General features: G+C 43.7%; 1 protein-coding gene across 3 annotated transcripts in view; it reads right to left on the reverse strand.

The window, feature by feature from the left end:
• The window catches only part of afap1l2 (actin filament associated protein 1-like 2), a 69,690-nt gene that overhangs the window by 26,548 nt on the left and 19,937 nt on the right, over positions 1-23,205 (reverse strand). For all 3 annotated transcript variants that reach the window (XM_042337019.1, XM_042337020.1, XM_042337018.1), the window contains exons 2-3: positions 4,807-4,935; positions 3,583-3,669 (exon numbers count right to left, since the gene is read on the reverse strand). In XM_042337019.1, coding sequence (XP_042192953.1) covers positions 3,583-3,669; positions 4,807-4,935 — 216 coding nt within the window. The remainder of the gene's footprint in view (positions 1-3,582; positions 3,670-4,806; positions 4,936-23,205) is intronic.

The following is a 23,205-nucleotide window of genomic DNA, read 5'->3' on the forward strand; positions in this document are numbered from 1 at the left end:
GATATAGTACCTTTACATGTCTTTTGAGACGGCTCAAAGCGCTTCACAGGATATACTGTAAAGTGGATTGACTGTGTGTTTTGGAGTGAAACACAGCAATTAATAATAATAATAGGAGAGTTAATAATAATATTAATATTATTAACAACAACAACAACAATAATAGAAGAAATGGGTTCTAGAAATGATACATAAATGTAAATGCTAGGTCTTATTTCAAAGATCAAAGTACCTGATATTATTATAATGTTCCTGAATTATCTCTCTGGTTTAAATGAACAAAGAGGACAAGTGAAAGACACAGAGCGATGGATCGCCTGTAGTTGAAATGAAACTTCAGTTGCACTCTGGGATGTAGCCAAATGGATTAATACATTAATACAGCACTTAAATGCATAGACAGGATAAGAAGAAATGTCATTGAGGAATATTGAGGAAATGGGGTTATAATCCCGGATGCAGGAAAGAAGTTCAGTGCTACTTGGAATGTAATAACTGAGGGATGTTATCCTGTTCTTGTCTCAATACCGGTAGGAATCACTGATCTGGAGTTTTCAGAAGTTGAGCAAAACTCTCTTGCCACAAGTCCAAATAGGTAGATCCTGAGCACATTATACACCATTTCGTACTTGCCACCAACATGTTCTCAAGAAAGGCTTTCTAGTTAGATTATAAAGGAATATAATAATAAATAATAGTAAACACTTGCATTTGCTATAGCGCCTTATCACGTCATCGAGACATAGTGTAAAGTGAATTGACTGTGTATTTTGTGGGAGAAACACGGCAGCCAATTGCAGTGTCCAACAAACAGTCGTGGATTGAGTGACGGAATTATTATTTATTTATTATTATTATTTTTGGAGGGATAATGACCCCCGAAAAAGCAATGTGCCAATCGACTAACAACCAGGTACAACTTAACAGGTAACAACTTACTGCTGGTAAGCAAAAGTGTGTGGAGTAAAGAAACTTGCCCAACGTGTCTCTCTGCCCGGAAATGGACCCCAGGTCCTCGCGCCTGCGAGGCGAGGGCTTTAACCACTGAGCTACAGGACTCCTCAAAACCATGCAAGGTTTTGAAGAATAATTTACTGGGCATGTTAAGTTGATTTAAATGCTGTTACTCTGTGGGATTATCGGCTCTTTCTGTGTCACCAAAGGGTTAGTTATAGCTGCTTAAGTATGCGAGATAAAAATGACAATCGGCTGTCAGCTTTTACAGTTTGGACTGTGAACGCCTTGATGTTTGCCAAGTTCAAGCTGAATTTCAGGAAATGAGAGCAGGGCTGCTGCTCAAACGTGTCAGCCTGCGCTGCCAGAATCAAAATAGGTCACTCGTCTAAAGTTCTTGACAGAGTTCACGGAACTCTACTCTTTCGATGGTGAACGCTTAAGATTCAAAGAAACGAAATCGTAGGATATCGAAAATAATGAACAGAACGGAACTCTTGTCTTAAATTCAGGGCTGATTCACATTCATTGAAACAGCTTCTGTTTTAGAATTAGCTGTGCTCGTCAAAGGGCATCGGATTTTGATGGTAATAAATAGAAAATTTCCCATTTAAGAAGATAAGATTTTGCTGGAGAAAAAAGACCAAGGTCCATCGAGTTCGCCTTCCACCATCCTGGCAGTCGCTTGACATGTCGTGCCCCAAACTACATACTGTATCTATCCCCAGATATTATTTTCTAGTAGAAATCAATCTCATTTGTTCTTGAAACAAACAACATTTTCTGTTTCCACCGGCTAGGGAGCCTGTTCCATATAAGGCATAACTTACTCCCAGCTTCCTCTACCGACTTTGATTAAATCGTTGAGAAAACAGCAAAAGTCTTAGACAAAACTGCAGTTTCCTTTACCTACACTGCCCCAAGATCAGAAGATTATCAACAACAACTTGCACTTATATTGTGCCCTGCTGTAGGTGTATGTTGTATATGTTGTAAGTGCACAAACAGCCATGAAGTGAATGATCAATTGTATCTGGGAGGATTATTGGCCATCGCAAGATCACAAGATTGGTTTGGATGAAGAAGGCTCTTCAGGCCATCCATTCTCATCTCTCTAGAACACCCACTCTACTCTTCCCCATCCCTGCCTCAAGCTGCTTTTCAAATGAGTCTAGTGCCCTGACCTCTACCACCTTTCTTGACAGTTGTTACAGGGTCAGCTTTTACACAGACTGTTGAAGAAACAAAGTTGACGTGACCTTTTCTCATTCCAACCTTTCTTACGGTCTTAGAAGCTCAAGCTCCCCTGGTTGGGGTTTGAACCCTGCAATTCAGAGGCAAGAGCACTACTGAAAGAGTCAACAAAGACCACCGCCAGAGGTTGTATTGAAGCAGTTCTTTGTCTGTTCTGCAATGATGGGGATTTTCAGTTGAACTGGTGAAATTGTGCTGGCTCTGAATTCTCAGCATTGTGTGGGCCCGATTCACCTCTAGTGCAAACTGCAGCGTTCTCTAAGATGCAACAATTAACGCAACAGTTAATTGAAGATTCCCTTCTGCTGTCAACAGCTGTATGAATCCTAATTTCTCCTGGTCTTTGAAATGGGATAGAGTAATTATGGTTAACTTGGACAGTATTTCCATGCCTTCTCCCGCCCCCACCTCCACCCACCCACCTCGCCCCCAATACACACAGAAACGTACAGCCACAAATTGATTTGATTAACCCCACAAATCACAGGGCAGATGGGGAGCTCTTGCTTGATCTGGTTTTATTGATGCTGAGAAAGGAAGAGACTTCAGCCACAATATGTGAACGCTGCCTGATCCGTGCCAAACCATCTGCTTTGTGGGACAGAAGATGAAAGCCAATCCAAACACTGGGCTTTTACTGTCAACGAAAAGAGAATTACCCACTGACCACACTTATCCTTGCTGAGGTCCAACGTAAAACATGGACGGTGGATTTTTTTGGATCGAGCTTGCTCTTGACCGACGTGACGTGCCACAAATGTGCACGACCGCATCCGAGAACCACCCCCGGGACAGAGGTCTGGACGTATTGAAACCTTTAGCAGATTCTCTTTGTTGATAGGGAGAATCTGGAGGAGCTACGCCATACAATCATCCAATGTTTCAGCATCTAAGTAGGCGGTTCAGGCCATCATGCCTATTCTGTGTTGGTTCTCTAGTTCCACTCACCGTCCCCAGTCTCACTTGCGCTTTTATTATTCTATCTTTTCAACAACAACAGAAACATTTGGTTACTCAGTCCACGACTGGTTGTGGGACGCTGCTGTGCGCAATTGGCTGCCGTGTTTTACCCATTAAATACACAGTCAATTCACTTTACGCTATATCCCGTGAAGTGCTATGAGACGTCTCAACAACATGATAAGGCGCTGTATCAAGATGCAAGGATTATTATCATTATTATTAAATAATTACCATCAAAAGCTTTGCCAGCAGAGCCCGAGGAGATTGATTCCTGAATGAAATAGCTTGATGAAGAAAATGATAATCTTCGAACCGCAAGTAGCAAGCCAGAGAGACGTGCAAACCCACTCATAGCAATAATAATGATCCTTGCGTTTGATATAGCACCTTAAATGAACAGGATCTCCTCACCTTTCTCTGGTGTTTTCTTCTCTGACAAAGATGTCTCCTCAAGTTGAACCTTGTTCATGTAGATGTACTCTTCCTCCCCAGCTGAAACTTAATGACATAAGTAAACAGGTTCAGATTTTCCTTCCAATGATGGAATTACGCAACAATATAACATTTAACGCCAGCTGAAAATTGGACTAATTGGTGTTTCCACTGGTTGGGGAGTCAGGGACTAGAGGCCAAATTTGGGAATTAATGGGATGTGGAATTCCTAGCCAAGTAAGGTAGTAGAGGCAGTTTCCATTGTGGGTTTCAAGAGCTGTATGAAGAATAGAGGCCCAGCTCAAATTAGTTTACAGTTCGCAGATCCTAATTTTAGAAATTCCACTGTTGGGTTTTGACAGAAAATACACACATACATAACAAAACTGAAACTGTTATTGTGTACGCCTCAGGGCTGGAAATTCCCACACACCATCCAGCCTCAAGCAAACCATTCCAACACTCTGGGACGCTACCCTGAGTGAGGAACACTACATACATGCAAGTTGTTGTTGTTGTTGTAGCCTGCGGGAACTTCCTATACAGCCCTAAAGAGCTAAGTTTAGGGTTAAAGTTACAAAGCAACTCACTTACTTATAAGGAATGTCATTTCTTCCCACCTCTACCCTATCAATGTTTCTTTTATCTGACTTTCTTGCTACAGCTGATCTTTTGTGGCTTATTTGGAGCACGTCCCTACCCTACTGACTTAGCTGTTTGTCTGTACCACAGATGCACTTCATTCCTTTTCAACGTTTATTTCCTCTCCTTAAAAATGTTTCCCACAAATGTGAAGCTATCCCAGTTAAGTTCAAAATCCTCAACTTACGATGCACTGAATAGCTTGCAAATGATATCCTGTGCGTATTCAGAGTGTATTTAATAATAATAATCCATTGATACAGCGCCTTTCACGTCAGGTGGATGTCTCAAAGCGATTCACAGGATATACTGTATAGTTTTTTTTGTGGTCAGCCGGGTGTCTGGCACACACGGAAACTCATCACCGTGTTTTAAGGATATCCAAACCAAGCTGAGAATTCCATCACCGGTGTGATGACTTTGCTTATTCAACCAAAGATCTAATGAAGATAAATCTGGCCACTTCCAACTTGAGAGAATTCAATGGATACTAAACAAGACACAGCCACAGAATATCCTTAGTTGTGATCCGAAGACATGGAATGAGATATGAATACTCACCAGAAGAACTGATGACATTGTGAAGCAGGTCTGATAAGACGCATTTCTTGGCTAAGGCAGTGAGGCTGAGGCTCTCGTTATCCAATAACTTCAAGAAGATCTCAAGCTCTGCAAGCAGCTGATCCAGTGCTGAAAGGAAACAGAAACAATGAGCAAAGTTTATACAATTCCATAGAGTGTTATGGCACGGAAACAGGCCTTTTGGTCCAACTAGTGTGCGCCGGTAAGTATGGAGAAAAAATTGACATTGATAAAAAGTAAACCATAACAGGACTTGTATGGCTTAGGAGTTCCTGATGATGTTCCGATAGTGTCTTAACAGAACCAAACATTTGACTGAATCATTGGTGCAAAGGAAATATGTTCGCATTCCGATACAAAGTGTGCCATGGTAATATGCCCCAAAAATCATCAGTTCTGAGGAAAGGTCATAGAACTGAAACCTTAGCTAATTTCCTCTCTCCATAGATGCTGCCTGACCTGCTGAGGGTTCCCGGCCACTTCTGTTTTTATACCAAATTTCCAGCATTTGCAGTACTTTGCTGCTTTGCCTTGAATATCTACTGTGTTGCTCGGTGTATAATGTGCAATATAATGTCTTTATGGAAAAATTAACAATTAATAAAATAATCTTTTTCATTGGCAAGAGAGGCTTTCAAGTCGAATGTCACAAAGTCTTCCCCGCTTCCCCCGTACAGTTAAGGGTTCAAGCCCCATGCTGAGACCTTGAACCTACAGCTCAAACTTTGAACTCCAGTACAGTCCTGGGGGAGCAATACATTGTCAGAAGTGCCGTACTTTTGGATGAGACGTTAAACTGAGGTCCCATCTGCCTGTTCAGGTAGAAGCTAAAGATCCTGTGACACCATTTGAAAAGAGGAAAGTGTTTCTCCTGGCGTGTTGGCCAACTATCCCCCAGATAAAAACTGGTCATTCACTTTATAGCTGCTTGTGGGACACCTGCTGTCTGCAAATTGTCTTCCTCATTGGCCTACAAATAGACAGTCCCTACACTTTACAGTAACTGTTGTGAAGCGCTTTGAGATGAATTGATGATGTGATAAGTTTGACTTAGCGAGTTTCACTGTATTACAGAGTGGAGTGGGAGTCCGTTCGGATGGGAGATGATCAGTGGGGGTACATGTACTGTTGCACTTTACAAGTAGTACAACACATCTTTACACAAACTGGTTGCACTTTGAGAACCTTAAAACATATACAAGTATGTGTTTGTCAGCTGAAAAAATGACGTGCTGAATTACACTGTGGTAAGGCCCAATGCATCTGCGGTCAAACACTGGCAAACATCAGCATTCCTAACTGTGGCCCAGATGTGAGAGGGCGTTTCATTCCCCAGATGGGCCACAGAGTGAGGCTTCCTTCTCGAGCAAGAAATATTATTGGGATCCATTGGGGAATCGGTTTCTCGCAAACCCGTCTTGGCAGAAAGTCTCCTACTTTGTACTTTAAACGCTCCGAGATGTGAGGGCGATGCAATAATCAACTTGTTGATACTCTACTTCCAATCCAACGTGAAAGGATATTGCAGGAAATGGGAATCTCTGCTCCTGCCTTCTTAACAGATTGTCACCAAAGCTTCTGTTAAGTGAGGTTGACAAAAACAACAACCTGCATTTACACAGTGTCCCTCACGTAGGGATGCAACCTGGATTGCTGTCGCCAATTCCAAGGTCCCAAATGACAATGTGGCAGGTGGGGAAAGGGTCCAATCAGTAGTTTGTGAACAAACCTGAACAGCAAAAAAAAGGGGGTAATAATCCTTCAAAAAATAATAATAAATTGGTCACTCAATCCACAAATGTTTGTGGGACAGTGCTATACACAATTGTCTGCCATGTTTCACCCACACAAAATATACAGTCACTATACTTTGGGACGGCTCAAAGACCTAATAAGGCGCTATATCAAATGCAAGGATTATTATTATCAATCATTCATTTTGTTATTTACAAGTTAAGCTTCTCTGCAGCACAAAATTGCAGTTCAGATAGGGGGTCAGGCAACTTAAATGAAAGTTGTCATCAGCACAAGACAAAGCTGGATTGCCTCTATAATTGAGTCCACTGTACGCACTGTATAATGTTTGGCTTCTAACAAGACCACTTCAGTAATCACATGCAACTTGGCTTGCCAGAGGGTGTTATACATAAACATTAAATATTAAATCTCTAAACAAACAACAATTCTGTTCAAAATGGAGATAGAATTCTGATAATGATCACATCATTCCCATACTCTGTGACCTTACACGACCTAGTAATTGCGCTTCAATGACTTTCTGTACCATGAAATGAACAAATAATTGCCATCCATCCTGTTGAACATCTTTTAACCCCGCTCTTACAGAAATAGTGTTTCTAGTTTGATTTGATGGTGTCTTGAACAGAAAAAATCTGAATCGAACCCGGTTCCTCTCGCTTGGGAGGCGAGTGCTCTAACCACTAAGTTACGAGACCTCACTGTTGGTTTGTAGGATATTCGTTGTGCTTGGGGTGTAATGAGAAGAGGCTATTGAGAAAATCAATGCAGCTCCTTCCACTGCTCAACGTAAATTATTAATTGACCAATGATTACTGACTCCCGAGTCCTCAGCATTACAGGTGCAAATCCACTCGGCCCTTGACAGCCACAGTCTCACTTGTGCTTACATCTAGCGACTGACACAGAGCAATAAACTTCACCGTTTAAGGAGATGAAGTGAAGCTTTTGTTTGAGGAAAATAAAGGATTCATGAGCCTTCCCACATGGCTTGTTTCATAATATTGGCAAAGGCTATTTTGAGTTTAAAATATGGAAATGTAAATTAGTGGCAATTTTCGAGGCAAAGGGATTCTTTGTTCCCTGCCAGATAACATCCACCAAAAAGAGTCCAAACAATGAGGTTATTATAGTGGTTACTGTTCAATATTGCAGTGAACAGTCAAGCATCACTCCCGGGTTATCCACTGGGAAATAACTGGAATACGATTCTAACACTGAACATGGACTTTATCTACTGTGAGCTTTTAAAGCACTTTTGTGCTTCACCAACCTGATGTGTTGGGAGATGCGATTTTACCACAAAAGCAGACTCGTTTTGTCGATCTGCAACAACAAAATGGTTTCGTTGAAACAACACAGCAATCTTCTTCCATCCTTTTCCACCAGAGTTAGGGGAAAGTTCAGATTTATTGGGTCTGAATGCCGACCCCCCCGATGAATGGAAGCAGTGTTGATGAAACTATCAAAGCAGCCTACTCAGATCTGTCGATGGGTCACATCAAAATCCTCTTTCTCCGCCTAATAAAATCCATCTTTTGTTCACTTGCCCTCTCAAACCCCTGAAAATTCCCACTTGATTTCTACAGAGGAAAGGATATGCGAAATGCCCTTTACATCTTTTGAACCCAAGTCTCTAATACACATTTTTTTTACCTAATTTCTGAATACTAATCTACTCTAAATCAAACCATCTGCACCAACAATAGTCCAGCTGCAATCCAACACTTGTCTCTTACTAATTGTTCAATGGAACCTATAATAATATATTTGATATAGCTCCTTATCATGTCTTCGAGACGTCTCAAAGCGCTTCACAGAACATACTGTAAAGTGTAGTGACTGTATATTTTGTGGGTGAAATGCAGCAGCCAATTGTGCACAGCAGCGTCCCGGGTCCTTTCCCTTGTGACGCGAGTGCTCTAACCACTAAGCTGCAGGACTCCTTATAAAGTTATGAGCACTTGAGCTCAGTGGTGTGGCACATAGTCCAGGACCGTTCTTCCCAATTTTGCACAGTTCTGTCTTCCAACATAAGAAAAAACCAATATGCTTACCACATAATAAAATGTTCAACCACGGTTAGTCTCAGCTCTGCACTTCACAAATAATCAGACACCCTGCCCAGAAACATTAGTTTTCAATTACACGACTGATTGATAGAATGAAGTGACAGATATCCCAGTTACTCACAGTGACCACCACAGGAAATGGCAGTGTCTTAACCCCATGACGCCAGAAGTTAAGTATTTAATTTCTGAAGTGGGACCACAAGGATGACTATTGTGAAGAAGGTCACACTCTGGTGCTCTCCTACCCTTAGCTCTGGGTCACACTGTTTGATACAGTCTATGGCACAGCCTAAGCTTTATTGGGAACCACTTTGTTATGAATTACGGTGGTTAGGATGGGGAAATAATTTTGTAATGATGATGAAGATTCTGAATGTTGAAGTGAGAAGGCTCATGGAATGTAACTGACGTTTATAATAATAATAATCCTTGCATTTAAAAAAAATAATAATAATAATTTGATCACTCAATCCACTATTGTTTGTGGGACGCTGCTGTGCGCAATCGCCCACAAAATATAGAGTCAATTAATTTTACATTATATCCTGTGAAGCGCTTTGAGACGTCTTGAAGACGAGATAAGGTGCTATATCAAACGCAAGGATTATTATTATAATCCCTGCTCTTTTCCCCCTACCTTTTTATGTACTTCCTCTTCAACCACACAGGCTTGGAGCAACGTTTAGGAATATTCACACTGCCTCTGTCTCCAATCTGCAACTAGACTCCAGGGACACTGTCCAGCCAACAGCCATTGCTGGGGTTTTATAATAAATATATATATGAAGAAAGTAAGTCACTACTGAGTTTGAAAGCGCAGCAGGGAAGCCAATCTACCTTAGCATCTGCTCTTCATACATTGTACATCTTAGAGCTTTTAAACACAAACACCTGCAAAGCTAACAAGCTGCTTCAGGGAGATTGGAGAGTGCAGCAGGGAATTACTATGCATTAAGCCGCCTCTCTGCACATGTACACCTGCCGTTACCTACAGCTCTAAAGTTTACTCTAATACTGTACAGCTTAATGGCTGTGAAATTCTGGCCATCATTAATAATGACACCGGCAGTCAGAGGCTTATGGTCAGAGCTCAGTGGATATATTTGTGGATCCACTGTGCATGGTGATCTGGACTCGCAAGCGAGAGGATCTGGGTTCAAAGCATTAGGCAAGTTTCCTTACTCGTAATAATTCCTTCAAAAAAAATAATAAATTGGTCACTTCAATCCATGATTGTTTGTGGGATACTGCTGTGCAAACTGCTTTCAATGTGCTAAGTCAGACTTCAGCAACATCAGAAGAGGTTGAAGTCGCAAGACTTGCAAACAATTTGATTGTGAAAGCTGAGAAAGTTCAAATAAAAAGAGACAGTTGGGGGGGGGGGTGGGGGGCGTTGTTTATGGGGGGAATAAAACACTTTGAGTGCTTTCAAACAGCCTTCAACATTTGCCAACATGAATTTTTTTAATTAGCGCATTTAACGCATGTATATGGCTCTCCAGACACCCCATGCATTTCACCCCTCATTGCCAGGCTGGCTAATCGTGCCAACAGTCTCTATTGATAAATATAAATATTTGGAAGGCAGCAGTTTCGGCTGCTAATTTATTCTCGCGAGCAATACAAACAATGTGAGGCAGCAATAAACAAGACAAGCTGGGCTACATCATCAAAACCATTCAGAGCTCCTGAAATCATGCTATGGCTGCACAGTGCTGCGGTCAGGCTGCACCTATATGCCATTTCTGTTGCTCTGCCATAATATGGGGCTGTGCGGTCTCTCGGGTCACTGGGAAGGACAGCTACCAGACCGGTGCTCATATTGGATACACTGAGGCTCTTCAGCTCTGTAAAGCAACCTCTCGTACGGAACCTCATAGCTATACAAATGATGGTAAATGGGAACGAGAAAGCAAGCCCACATCAAAACTTTACTTACAGCAACACGAAGGGAGCGGCACACAAGGCCACGGGTTCAGGGCTGTGAAGCTCCATCTTAGAGGTTAGCAGCATAAGAACTGAAGGCTTGGCCTCTGATGGTGCGGCAGTGAGGGCTGAGGGTACTGGTTTGCGTGCCATATGCAAACACTCTTCTGAAATGGGTTTGTACCCTCTTCAACTATTTTAATTACCCCAACACTGAGCAATTCGTACGCAGAATAGCCCTCCTTCCCACATGCCTGAAGCAAACTCCTTTGGAGAAACCATTTGGAGGAAGGGATGTGCAGTTTGCATACTGTATTTCGGATTTTAATCCTAACATGCATACTGAGAAAGGAATGGTGTTTATTTCAGGGCAAAGTTGTGCAAACACTGACTGCACGTCCTCCACAATGAACAGCTGTTCTTTGCACAATAACATTAATTAGCTGCGCGGAATGCATTGGCTGGCAAGCGTTCAAAACAATATCAACAATGAAATACTTCTTCCTCAGAGGATCCTGTCCAAGCGAAAACTTAAAACACTGCATTTTCAGACAATATTTAAGGAAGTTAAGTCTCTTCCTCCTCCTTCCCTCTCCTCCACCATCAGGTCAATGAGAATGTTTTGATTCATTCCAGAAATGGGTCATTTACGGAGCACCCTCACAGGCTACTGTTCATCTCTGTCGTCGGTATGGGATCTTCACTGTTCCTCGATTTGGTCTTACGCTGCTGACTTCAAGCGCTCCAGGACACTACCTCGTGTGGAGGGCCTTATATAAACGCATGTGTATGTTGTTGTTGGTGAACTGAATGGACATCGAAGTATTTGACGGCTTATTGAAATGTTTGCATGATTTGGCCACATTGTTAGATGGTTCTGACTCTTGAACTTACAAGTTTTCTCAGGCATTCGCTGCCAAACGCAAGTTAGTTTCCTTGGAGTCATGTTCACCAGCCAACTCTCTCAGATCCATATCCCAGTCCTGTTGCTATGAACTGGTAAACATCCTCAATTTAGCTTTGAAGCTTGTCGCATGAATTTCCCGTCGATTAGAAGTCTTCCAAAACATGCACTGCCCAAATAGTTGTGAAAGGATCTTTCTACACTATCCGCTCACCAATGTACGCAAACCAAATCCTTCAACAACAACAACTTGCATTTATCTCGCGTCCTTCACATGGGGTGGCATCACGGAGGGCTTGGAGTGACGGCAAATGTTTACAACCGAGTCCTTTACAATTTACAATTTACAATTTACAATTTACGGCAGCATCTACATCTACGGCTTTGTGGACTCCTCGTACAAGCCCGGCATGAGCAAGGAGGAGTGCCTGAACTTCACGGCAAACGCGCTGGCGCTGGCCATGGACAGAGATGGCTCGAGTGGGGGGGTGATCCGCCTGGCAGCCATCACAGAGCAGGGGGTGGAGCGCAAGGTCATCACCTCTCACCAGGAGAAGCCCCCCACTGCGCCCTGACCTCAACCCCCCTCCTCTTCCCCCCCCTCCCCCCCCCCCCACCACGCCCCACAAACCCCCCCCAGCACAGCCTGGATCTGACACTACGGGCGCGGACGTGTGTACGTGTGGGCGCGGATTTACTGCACTGAAGCTGTGTGACAGCGTTGGAGTTTGAGAGACATTACACCCCAATTCCTATCCCTCCCTCCCTCTCTCTCTCTCTCTCTCTCTCACACGCTCACACTCTCTCTCACACGCTCACACTCTCACACACACGCTCACACTCTCACACACACTCTATTTCTCACACGCAGCCTGTCACGTACACACACACACACGCACACCATCTCTCACGCTCTCGTCCTCTCTTTCTCACCCACTCGCTCTCATTGTGGAGTCCTGTAGCTCAGTGGTTAGAGCACTCGCTTTGCAAGTGAGAGACCTGAGTTCAATTCCAGGCAGAGGGCGAAACCTTGGGCAAGTTTCCTTACTCCACACAGAGCCTAATAATAATCCTCCAAAACCCAAAACAATAATAAATTGGTCATTTTCAATCTACGACTGTTTGTAGGACATTGCTGTGCGCAATTGGCTGCCGCGTTCGCCCACAAATATACAGTCAATTCACTTTACAGTGTGTTCTGTGAAGCGCTTTGGGACGTCCTCCCGACGTGAAAAGCGCTATATCAAATGCAAGGATTATTATTATTATTATTATTATAATTTCTTCTGATGGACTGAATCAATAATAAATCTACTGTCTTTCATTTCCTGGCTGGTTGTCAAACATTGATGTTGTAAATTGGCTGCCATGTTATCATACAAATGACTCAGTCACTACACTTTACACTGTGACTTTCAATGATGAAGTGATAATGCACTTCATCAAATGCAAGGACTATTATATTATTGCTTCAATCCAGAGTTTCTGGGAGCTGAAATATTTTAGTTTGAAGCTCCTAATCTAAATCTCTAGAGTCCCATTTAACCAGTTTCAAAACATTTTAGGCATCAAATGGATTCTTTCAGGGATGTAAATTGCAGACAGACATTTATTGTCAATCGGTTCCGCACCAAAGGATTGGATTCTTCCAGGATCTGAAGCCAAAAGCCTTCAATTTAGAATCAGTTCAAATTGGATCAACATTTGGAAATCATCTCATGCAAATCCAGTTGTGAAGTTACATCGAAACCATTAAATGTTGGATTCTTTGGCAACTAAGAGTGCGACTGGCAGCAGTGGAAAAGGTGCTTCTGATTCCTTTTTTACTGCTCACTTTCCCCGATAGTAATGGGGATAGATGGGCTGGGGTCAGATCCTCGTGATTGTGTGGGGACAATAATAATAATAATAATCATAGCAACAATAATAATCCTTGCATTTGATACAGCGCCTTTTCACGTCTTCCAAACGTCTCAAAACGCTTCCCAGAATATACTGTAAAGTGGAGTGACTGTGTATTTTGTGGGCGAAACGCGGCAGCCAATTGCGCACAGCAGTGTTTACGTCACAAAGTGCTTCTTCCGGGAGGGAGGTGGCAGTTACACTATTGTTCGCTGAGGAGCATTCGTTTCACGTCAGTGAGTTTCTTTGTACGATGGTTGTCATGTACCCAATATGACGACATCACCAGAACCACCATCACCCTCCTTCCCAACCACCCCAGATCAACTCCAGCCTTTCAGCCCCAGTGGAGATGGTAAGGTAGAGGAGGTGTCCAAGTACCCAACGCTCTGCTTGAGGTCATTCCAGCAACAGAAGGGGCCGCCCCCACAGGCCGCCGTGCGGAGAAACCCAGATTGTGGAGGGGCTTCTGCAACCGGTCCCACCCAGTCTCGGGCAAGATCACAAGCTTGGTTTGGATGGAGAAGGTTTTTGGGCTCATCTGGCCAACATTCCTCCAGTTAAATGGTTAACGATTCTGCAAACAAGGCCATCTTCAACTTTAACCTGATTTGATTGTATCTGGTCTCAAATGGTACAAGACCAGGCCTGTACGAATGAGCTTGATAGAACCAAGCGATTACACGTCCACTTTCAAAACATGAACCTTTAAGAGTACGGGAAATGTATTAGAATCCAAGCCACACATTCCATCGGCTGTTTCCAGGTTAATCAGGTTGGGATTTTGTTGTTTTTTCCAGCTTTTATCCCAGGCACATACAATGGGGACTCAACTTGGTTTCAAAATGGATTGAGAGGTGGATGGACTTTTGATTTATAGAGACGGCGTTACCAATCTGGGGAGTTTATTGGCAACTTAAAGGGCATTTTTTTGGTTGTTGTTACAAGTAACCATAATATATTATATTACACATTATAGCCTTCATTTACAAACCCGAGAGGACACTTTATTAGATGGAAGTGTCCTGTTTTATATAAAAAAAGACATTTATTTATCCAGCTGGAATCTGCACATGTGGATTGTCAAAACGCTTCACAGAATATACTGCAAAGTGTAGTAACTGTGTATTTTCTGGGCGAAACGCGGCAGCCAATTGTGCCCAATATGCGTCCCACAAAGTCATGGATTCAGTGTGAGGGAGAGAGACTGAGAGAAAGAGTGTGTGAGACTGAGATGACGAGAGAGATAGCGAGATGGAGAGACAGAGCGAGAAAGAAAGCAAGAGAGAGAGAGAGAGATCACACTACAGTCTCGTCAAAGACAACCTCACCTGAAACCTGACCCAGTGTCACATCAAAGCGCACAAATGACCAGAAATAAAACAGCTTCTGGATTCAGAGAACGTAGTCTTTGTCTCGTTGACCTGTTTGCAATTAACAAGGCTTTTCCCGAAGTGATAGGAAACCATCCGTGTCATAAGCTATCCACTGAACCAAAGAGATTGCAACATCACGATGTTTGGAAGGAAAGCGACGTGGACTTGGCAGCACACACAGGAATTCCAGTAACTGCAGATGTCAATGCCAGAGAACCAGATGATATTGTTGCAAAGAGCGGGACTCTGCTAGGAACTGCAGCACAGGAATCTGGCCGCTCGGCCAAACATGCTTTTGTTTTCCTTGCAGATTATATGACAATGCAGCACAAGCTATCATCCAAAATCACAGAGCGCAGCAGAAAAACCACAGGCACCAGATCTACCGACTGCCTTCACCTTCTACCCCCTGGCAATAGCAGGTGATCCCTTCATACCCTGGCACCTCCCTACCTCTCCGACCTGCTTACCCCACAACCCGCTGCCTCCGCTCAACTGGCTGCGGCCTCCTGCATGTCCCTCGTGCCCTCCGTTTCACCATTAGCGGCCACGCTTCCAGCCACCACTCCCCGCCAAGAAACTCTGGCACCTCGCCACCCACAAAGTGTTTAAAGACACTTTTACATTGAGCTTCTGGAGATATACATGGAGATATTGGTATCAAACTGGAGCTGATCTAGTGGCTTGATTCTGCCTCTAGATTTGGCTCCTGGCCTTTATCCCAGTCCTGCTTCCGTTTTTATGGGTAGCATCGATTCACCAGAATAAATTTCTAACCACACCTTGCATGCCCGGGAACGTCTGGACGTCTCACACTCCCCCGAACATCTGGCTGCCTCGCGCACCTGTGAACGTCTAGACGTCTCAGCGATACTCACACTAGGTCAGATGTTCGCAGGTGCTCGAAACATAAAGGGGTCATCAGCCGCCCTTTTCACTGTGAGTCGGGCGTGCCGTGTACTGAGGCAAAGGGAGATCTGACTCCGAGTGAAAGTTGGCCTGAGTTTGGATGGACATTTTCATTACACACCCACCGCCTCTCCAGGGAGCCTTTGTTTATCTTGTGCACAATTGGCTGCTGCGTTTCGACCACAAAATACACAGTCACTACACTTTACAGTGTATCCTGTGAAGCGCTTTGAGCCGTCTCGAAGACATGATGAGGCGCTGTATCAAACGGAAGGATTGTTATTATTATATTATTATCTTATCTTCAGCTTTTCAGCTTCTTGGCCAAGGAAAAACAAACACAACCTTAAATAAAAGGAATTGAAAAGCCAATATGTAAGGCATAGAAGCTTAAGAACAAAAGGTACAGTAGGAGGCCATTCAGCCCAACAGGTCAGTGCTGATGCCAATTTCTCCACCGCAGCTAAATACTCGAGCCCCAATCCCATGCTCGTTCTCTGAACGTTTTATTTGTTTCTCTTCAAGTACTTCTTCAATTGCCTTTTAAATGTTTTTATGATCTGGTGGTAAAGCATTCATTCCATGTTTTAATGAGCCTCCGAGTGGAGAAAACATTAACCTCAAATGACAATTCTAATCTTTATCCTCTGGTTAGTAGAACTAACCGAGCAGCGGGAATAATCTCTGGACATTTATGAACTGATTTCTCCGTACTGTTCCAGGAAAAGATATAGGTTTTATTTGAAGTTAGGGAGTAGTAAACTTATGGAACGGGCTCCCGAGGGAAACAGACAGTGGAAGCAGAAAATGTTGTTTGTTTCAAGAACAAATGAGATAGATTTCTGCTAAGAAAATATTATCTGGGGATAGATACAGTATATAGTTCGGGGCACGACATGTCAAGCGACTGCCAGGCGAACCAGTTGGGTCTTGGTCTTCATTCTCATTGAATCTTCCTGAACTAGTCTGGCTCTTGTTGATAGCCACAACCCCCTCTTCGGAAAGTCACTGTGAAACAATATAAACCAAAGAGACCACAAATGGCCACAGCCCAACCGCACTGAAAGCTAACACCATCTTTGTGTTATCAGGGCAGTGAATAAATTCCATTTGAAAGGCGTTTTTCAGCTGCAATAAATTAGCTGTGGCCTCGTGAAGACAATTTGGTGCACAAGAAAACCTTGTACTGTAGTACATCTGCTGGGCCAAGCAGCGTAGCATTAGATTTAACATCTTGGAGCTCATAGGTGTTAGCTCGGTGGCTCACTCTCGCCAGGACTTTGAACTCACACATTCTAGGCGGACATTCCAATGCAGTGCTGTGGAGTCCTATAGTTTGGTAGGTGGAGCGCTCGCCTCGCAAGCGAGAGGACCTGGATTCAATTCCCAGGCAGGGCGATATTTTGGGCAAGTTTCCTTACTCCACACGCCTCTGTTTAGCTATCAGTTAGTCGGAACCCGGTCGATAGTCGATTGGCGGATCGCTTTTCCGGGAATAATTATCCCTTCAAGAAACAATATTTTTTTAAAAAAATAATTGGGTCACTCAATCCACGACTGTTTGTGGGACGCTGCTGTGCACAATTGGCTGCCGCATTTCGTCCACAAAATATACAGTTAATTCACTTTACCGTATATCCCGTGAAGCGCTTTGAGACGTCTCAAAGACGTGATAAGGCGCTGTATCAAATGCAAGGATTATTATTGTTGTTGTTGTTGCAGGTGCCACTCTTCGGATGAAACGTTCAACCTAGATTCCGTCTTCTTGTTCAAGTGGATGTTAAATTGGCTGATTGCCTGGGGCGCGGGTACCTGTGATGCTGTGGTGGTGTTGTCCATTTATTATTCCCCATCTCTTTGGCAGCACATCTGACAGTGAGTGGTCCTGTGTGTATCTTGGGGGAGGAGAAGGTAAGAATAGCCATGGAAAGGTGAGAAGGGTTTCACACCAACAGTGGGGAAGTGGTGATGGGGAGACCAGCGTTTGAAATCCATCTCAAGGGAAATTTACACCTCAATGGGAGCACACAGAAATCTTCACTTCATCTCCCCCCACCCCCCCTAACAGAGTAACAACACTTCACAGTACTTACCAGAGTAATTCACACTTTCCCCAAGTTGGTATAGGCACTACAAATAGGAAATAACCCTTGCATTTGACACAGCGCCATAGCACATCAAAATGTTTGAAAGTGCTTCAAAGTTATTTTGCAAAGTGTAGCGACTGTGTATTTGTAGGCAAAGGTGACAGATGTTAAGCACACAGCGATGTCCCACAAACAGCCATGAGAGAACGACCATTTTTATATCAAATCCAAAGGTTTAATCCAGTCGCGCCCATACAGAACGCTGTTATAGCTGCAAAGAATACATTTTTAATTATCTTAATAATTGTTAATTATTCTAATTCTGCCCCACCCTTTGGAACTCCGCCCCACAGTCCCTTCGTTTTGCTCCCTCCCTTACCTCCTTCAAGGCACGTCTCAAATAACTCCCCTTCTGTCACCCTCCTACCTCTGCCCTCCACCCCTCCTGATCCCAACCCCCAGCTCGGGTCCAAATCCCTGATCGCCCAGCGCCTTGGGATGTCCCCCCAATGCGAAAGGTGCTGTGTAAATGTCATTTATTCCTGTTGTTGTAGATTCTGACAGTCATAACACATTAACTGGGTCAGAACCTATAAGACAGACAATGAAGTACAACTTAATAGAGTCTAAAAATGAGACCCTCGACACACTTTATAACGAAGGTCGCTGAGTTAATTTCCAGCGGCAGAAATGTAAGTATCTAGACAGAACAGTTAGGTTTAGTACAAGATAAGGTAAATATAAAATAGGCTCAATAAATCACCTTCCCACTCTAAGTAATAATAATCCTTGCATTTGATATAGAGCCGTATTATGTCTTTGAGACGTCTCAAAGCGCTTCACAGAATATACTGTAAAGTGAATTAACTGCATATCCTGTGGGCGAAAGTAAGCCCTTGCTTACTTCCCCACCTGGTGCAGAATTCCAGCACTACAGCTTGATAAGAAGGACACACTCGGAAAGTGTTATAAGCTGCTGAGAGGTAGAGAGAGGTACATTTGACGGTAATTAGTTATGAAGCAGTTTGAGATGTTTCCATGTGACAAGGTGCTGTAAAAATGCACGCTCTTTCATCCTCACCGAGAAGGCTGTACAGGAGGGCACTTGGATATGAGCTCCTCTTAAAAATCTCAAACTTACACTTCCTTTCATTACTTCTCCCTCAGAACTCAACAGGAGAGAGTTAATGCCGGAGCAGATTGCATCAGTTTCTTTTCCTGCCAGTTAATCGCAAACACATGTACGAGCGCACGCTGCAAGTTCCTATTATCTAAATGATTGTGTAGCTTTACTTCCATTACTAAGACAAACTGAGAACAAAAACACTCGGGCCATAACGGTGTTGATGTTTTTTCTTTAAAATTGACCACACACATCGACATTTCCTGATATGTATGATTTCAGTGAATTTTACTGAGGGATGCACCCTGCTTACTTAATTCCACAGATTATTAGACGCAGGTTGGCAAGAGCCAAGGCTTCGGAGATTCCAGCATGTCAACTGCCGTTGATATCACTGTCTGGCCAGCTTTCCCGCGGCTTGTCCAGCGAGGACCACCCTACCCATTTGGCTGCGGGGTTACCAGGAGCTGAGGGGGAGGATTCCCTGCCCCCAGTGACTGGTCGGCCCATCCAGGTCCTGCTGATGAGCCGGGCCGGGCTGTGCTGCCATCAGCAGTGAGTGCCCTGGGACACTGCGGCCCCTCCCGGCTCAGGAACCGGGACTAGAGACCGTAACAGAGGCCTGGCTCGATTCCGATATTCCATTGCCAGGCAGGTCACCATGGAGCCAGTTCAGCTCCGAGGAGCCCTCACTTACCGCCCTCCCCCAATTCTGTTAGTCTTAACAGAATGTCTAGGACAGACCAAAGACATGCCTTGCTGAGGCTGTCTCACATACACGCCCGCCACATCCCGGCTTGCCAGTGGGACGCCGAGTCACAGAGAAGCTTTTGGAGTTCACGAGAACAAGAGAGAGAGAGAGTAAGAGAGAGAGAGAGAAAACAACAGGCTAAGGAGAAGCTGCAAAGGTCATGGGAAAAAAGCTGCTGATCAACGAGGGACCAACAATATTAGAATCGTTGACATTTAGACGGGTAGGTTGTGAGACACACCATCTGAGCTGGAAACTCTAAGGCAAGCTGCAGATCACTCACAAATAGACTATTTCCCTTCACACAGATCCTGCCGCAGAGAATATTGAAAGCCTGGTGAGGTGGTGTCAGAATAACAGCCATAGGAATAAAATAAGGCCATTCGTATTTCAAGTCCGAGCCTCGAAACCATCCTTTTTCTTAGCTACACAATCAGACAACAGGTTTAATAGTTTTGGCCGCTCTCATTGGTTGGATAGTGCAGTTACTGTATTTATTTTATTGCTCGGCCTGGGAGACAAAAGAATATAACGTTTCCCAGACGTGTTACTTCCCTCGGATATCGAATCTCGGCCACTTATTTAAATAAATGGAACTTCTTATTCATATAGAATGTAATATAATTAATACACAAACTGAGCAGGTGTGTGTGAGGGGTGGGGGTGGGGGGTGGGGGGTGGGGAGAGTGTAAGGATGACCGAAAGTACAATCAATAGGATAGGTCTTAATTTATCAGATTGGATTTGAGGAATTTCGGTGCATTACCTAATGCACAAAGCATTCTCATCCACCCGATCTTGCGACAGTTGTAATGAATTGACTTTGGGTACTTCTTTCCTCCACTTCATTTTAATCAGTCATCCCTCATTCCACGCCCCACCACTCATCCCCCCTTTGCTCTCTCTTCTTCCTGTGCTCCACTCCCACTTGTAGCATTTCCCTTGTTATCAGACTCCTCTGTACGTTTCTCTCTCTCGTGCCATCTGCAGTTTTATCAGACGTCGCCCCACCACAAACCCGATTCTGATAAGCACCATTTCAACAGGATATGACTGGTTTGCTCTCCGTTCACCTTGTATCACAACACAATTACTGTACTCGCACCAACTTCATTGAGCAAAGGATATCTTGTATTATTGCCTAACACTGGAAGTTCCCGTCATGAGTAATGCAGATAATTAAGCCATTAGATTGAAGTTACTAACTATTTGATAGATCTTGAGTAATTTGAGTGGGTTGAAAAATACAATAAAATACACCTTTATATGGTGCCTTTAATGTTGGAAGGATGTCTCAAAAAACTTTACACAATTTACTCTGTAGTAAAATCCCCTACCACTCCACAACAACAACAGCTTGCATTTACAAAGCGCCCTTCACGTGGGGTAGTGTCCCCGGGCGCTTGACAGTGGCGGAGTCTGACCCCGAGCCAAGGGGGAGAGGGAGGGGGGGAGGTGACCGTAAGCACGATCGAAAAGGAAGGTCTTTTGACAGGATTTGAAGGTGGAGAGGGAGGGGGTGAGGCAGAGGGATTGAGGGAAAGAGTTCCAGAGTTTCGGGACGTAGTGGCTGAAGGCACGGCCACCGGTGGTGGAGCGGAGGCCACGAGGAACATACAGGAGGCCGATACCAGCTGAGCGGAGGCAGCAGGTGGTGGAGTGGGGGGCAAGCAGGTCGGAGAGGGAGGTGCGAGGGCATGAAGCGATTTGAAAACGAGTGAGAGGATCTTGAAAACGAGTCAGAGGATCTTGAAAATGAGTGAGAGGATCTTGAAATCAATCCGTTCGGTAATTGGGAGCCAGTGGAGCCTGGCGAGGGCTGGTGTGAAAACATTACAGATAAAAACGAACATTACCTATTTACGCCATTAGAAAAATACTTGTTAATAACCGAACCCTCGTGTTGCTAATCTGAATATTGAGTCTAAGTACATTGAGGCTCATTTATTCTTCATGCATCTCAATCGCTTTCCCACATGCCGCCCTCAGCAGATGTATTTTCATAGACACGGTATCAAGTTCAATCATTCATCAGCTAAACTCCCTCTTGTACAAGAACATTCTTGGAAATGTTTCAGAGGAAGCTTTCCATTTCCCTCTGTCGCCAGAACCATACATTGAGACACTATCAATGACATGATAAACCTTCCATCCCCAAGTCTGCTTTCATCAATGCGCACAGATGCCTTTTCCTTTCAATCCGCTCCCAGATGAAATATAGCAAAACCAGGCCCTGATAGTATGTTATCATAACAATAATAATCCTTATCACATCTTCCAGCAATATCTCAAAAAGCTTCACAGGATATACTGTAAAGTGAATTGACTGTGCGGCAGCGCAACAAACAGTTGTGGATTGAGTGACCAAATTATATTTTTTTTCTTGAAGGGATTATTACACCCAGAAAAGTGACTTGCTAATCGACTAACAATCAGGTTCCTACTTGCTGCCGGTAAACAGAGAGTGTGTAGTACGGAAACTTGCCCAACATTTTGCCCTGCCCGGGAATCAAACCTAAATCCTCTCGCTTGCGAGGTGTGTGTGGTAACCGCTGAGCTACAGGACTCCACAATTGTTTGTCAGCAGCTCTCAATGAAACAACCCACGAGATTCAACCTTGTTCTCAGTTCTCACTGGGACTGTGATTTCAGTGCAAACAAGGGAAACAAAAATGCTTGCGCCTCACTGTTCAGATAGATGTACGGCGTGTAGACACAAAACATACAACCACTGATTAGATTAGACAACACGGATTAACAAGTAACTCCCTTTTTGAAGGGCAATGATAATTCACATCTCACTAGGTTGAATCCTTCCATGTATAAACCAATTTATTTTGAGTAAAGGACCTAATCTGATGTTCAGTTGTATTTCCTTCTTTAGCTGTTTGCTTGAGGCTCGTTTTGCCAAAATAGGTTAAAACGTTTGAGAATCCACAATTCTTCCAACACAGTTGCTCGTATGTTGGCAAACTTCCCCCTTCAATGGCTGACCTCTGTGCTTTCCCCTCCCACTGCAACAATCCTCTAAAATGTCTTCTGGCACCATCTCATTGTCCTTTTCTTCCAGCTGATTTAGCAAACTGAAGCCATTTTATGGAGGAAAAGGGAGGAAATTCTTGTAAAGATTCACACAAACACTGGCTTGAAATGCCACCGGTCAAAACCATTAAAATCTGTACATTTGTTGCAGCGGCTTTGACGTCAGGAGGATATCTCAAAGTGCTTCACAGGACACATCGCAAAATTGAGTGATTTTGTGTTTTGTAGGCAAACACAGCAGTCAATTTACACACATCAATGTCTCATAAGCAGTCGTGAAGTGAACAAACAATTTTTATTAGGGGTGGATTGTTTACCAGGAGACCAGGAGAAACTCCCTTCCCTTTTCGAGTAGTAACCGTGGGATCTTTAATGTTCACATGAACAGATAGACAGGATCTCAGTTTTATGTCTCATTCGAGGAACGGCAGCTCCAATAATGCAACACATCCCCCGGTACTGCATTGAAGTGTCATCTTATATGAGTTTAAGATCCCGATGTGTGGGTTTGAACCCACAACCTCTGAC

This window comes from Callorhinchus milii, unplaced genomic scaffold, assembly GCF_018977255.1.
Source record: "Callorhinchus milii isolate IMCB2004 unplaced genomic scaffold, IMCB_Cmil_1.0 Scaffold7, whole genome shotgun sequence".
In the NCBI taxonomy this organism is placed as follows: domain Eukaryota; kingdom Metazoa; phylum Chordata; class Chondrichthyes; order Chimaeriformes; family Callorhinchidae; genus Callorhinchus; species Callorhinchus milii.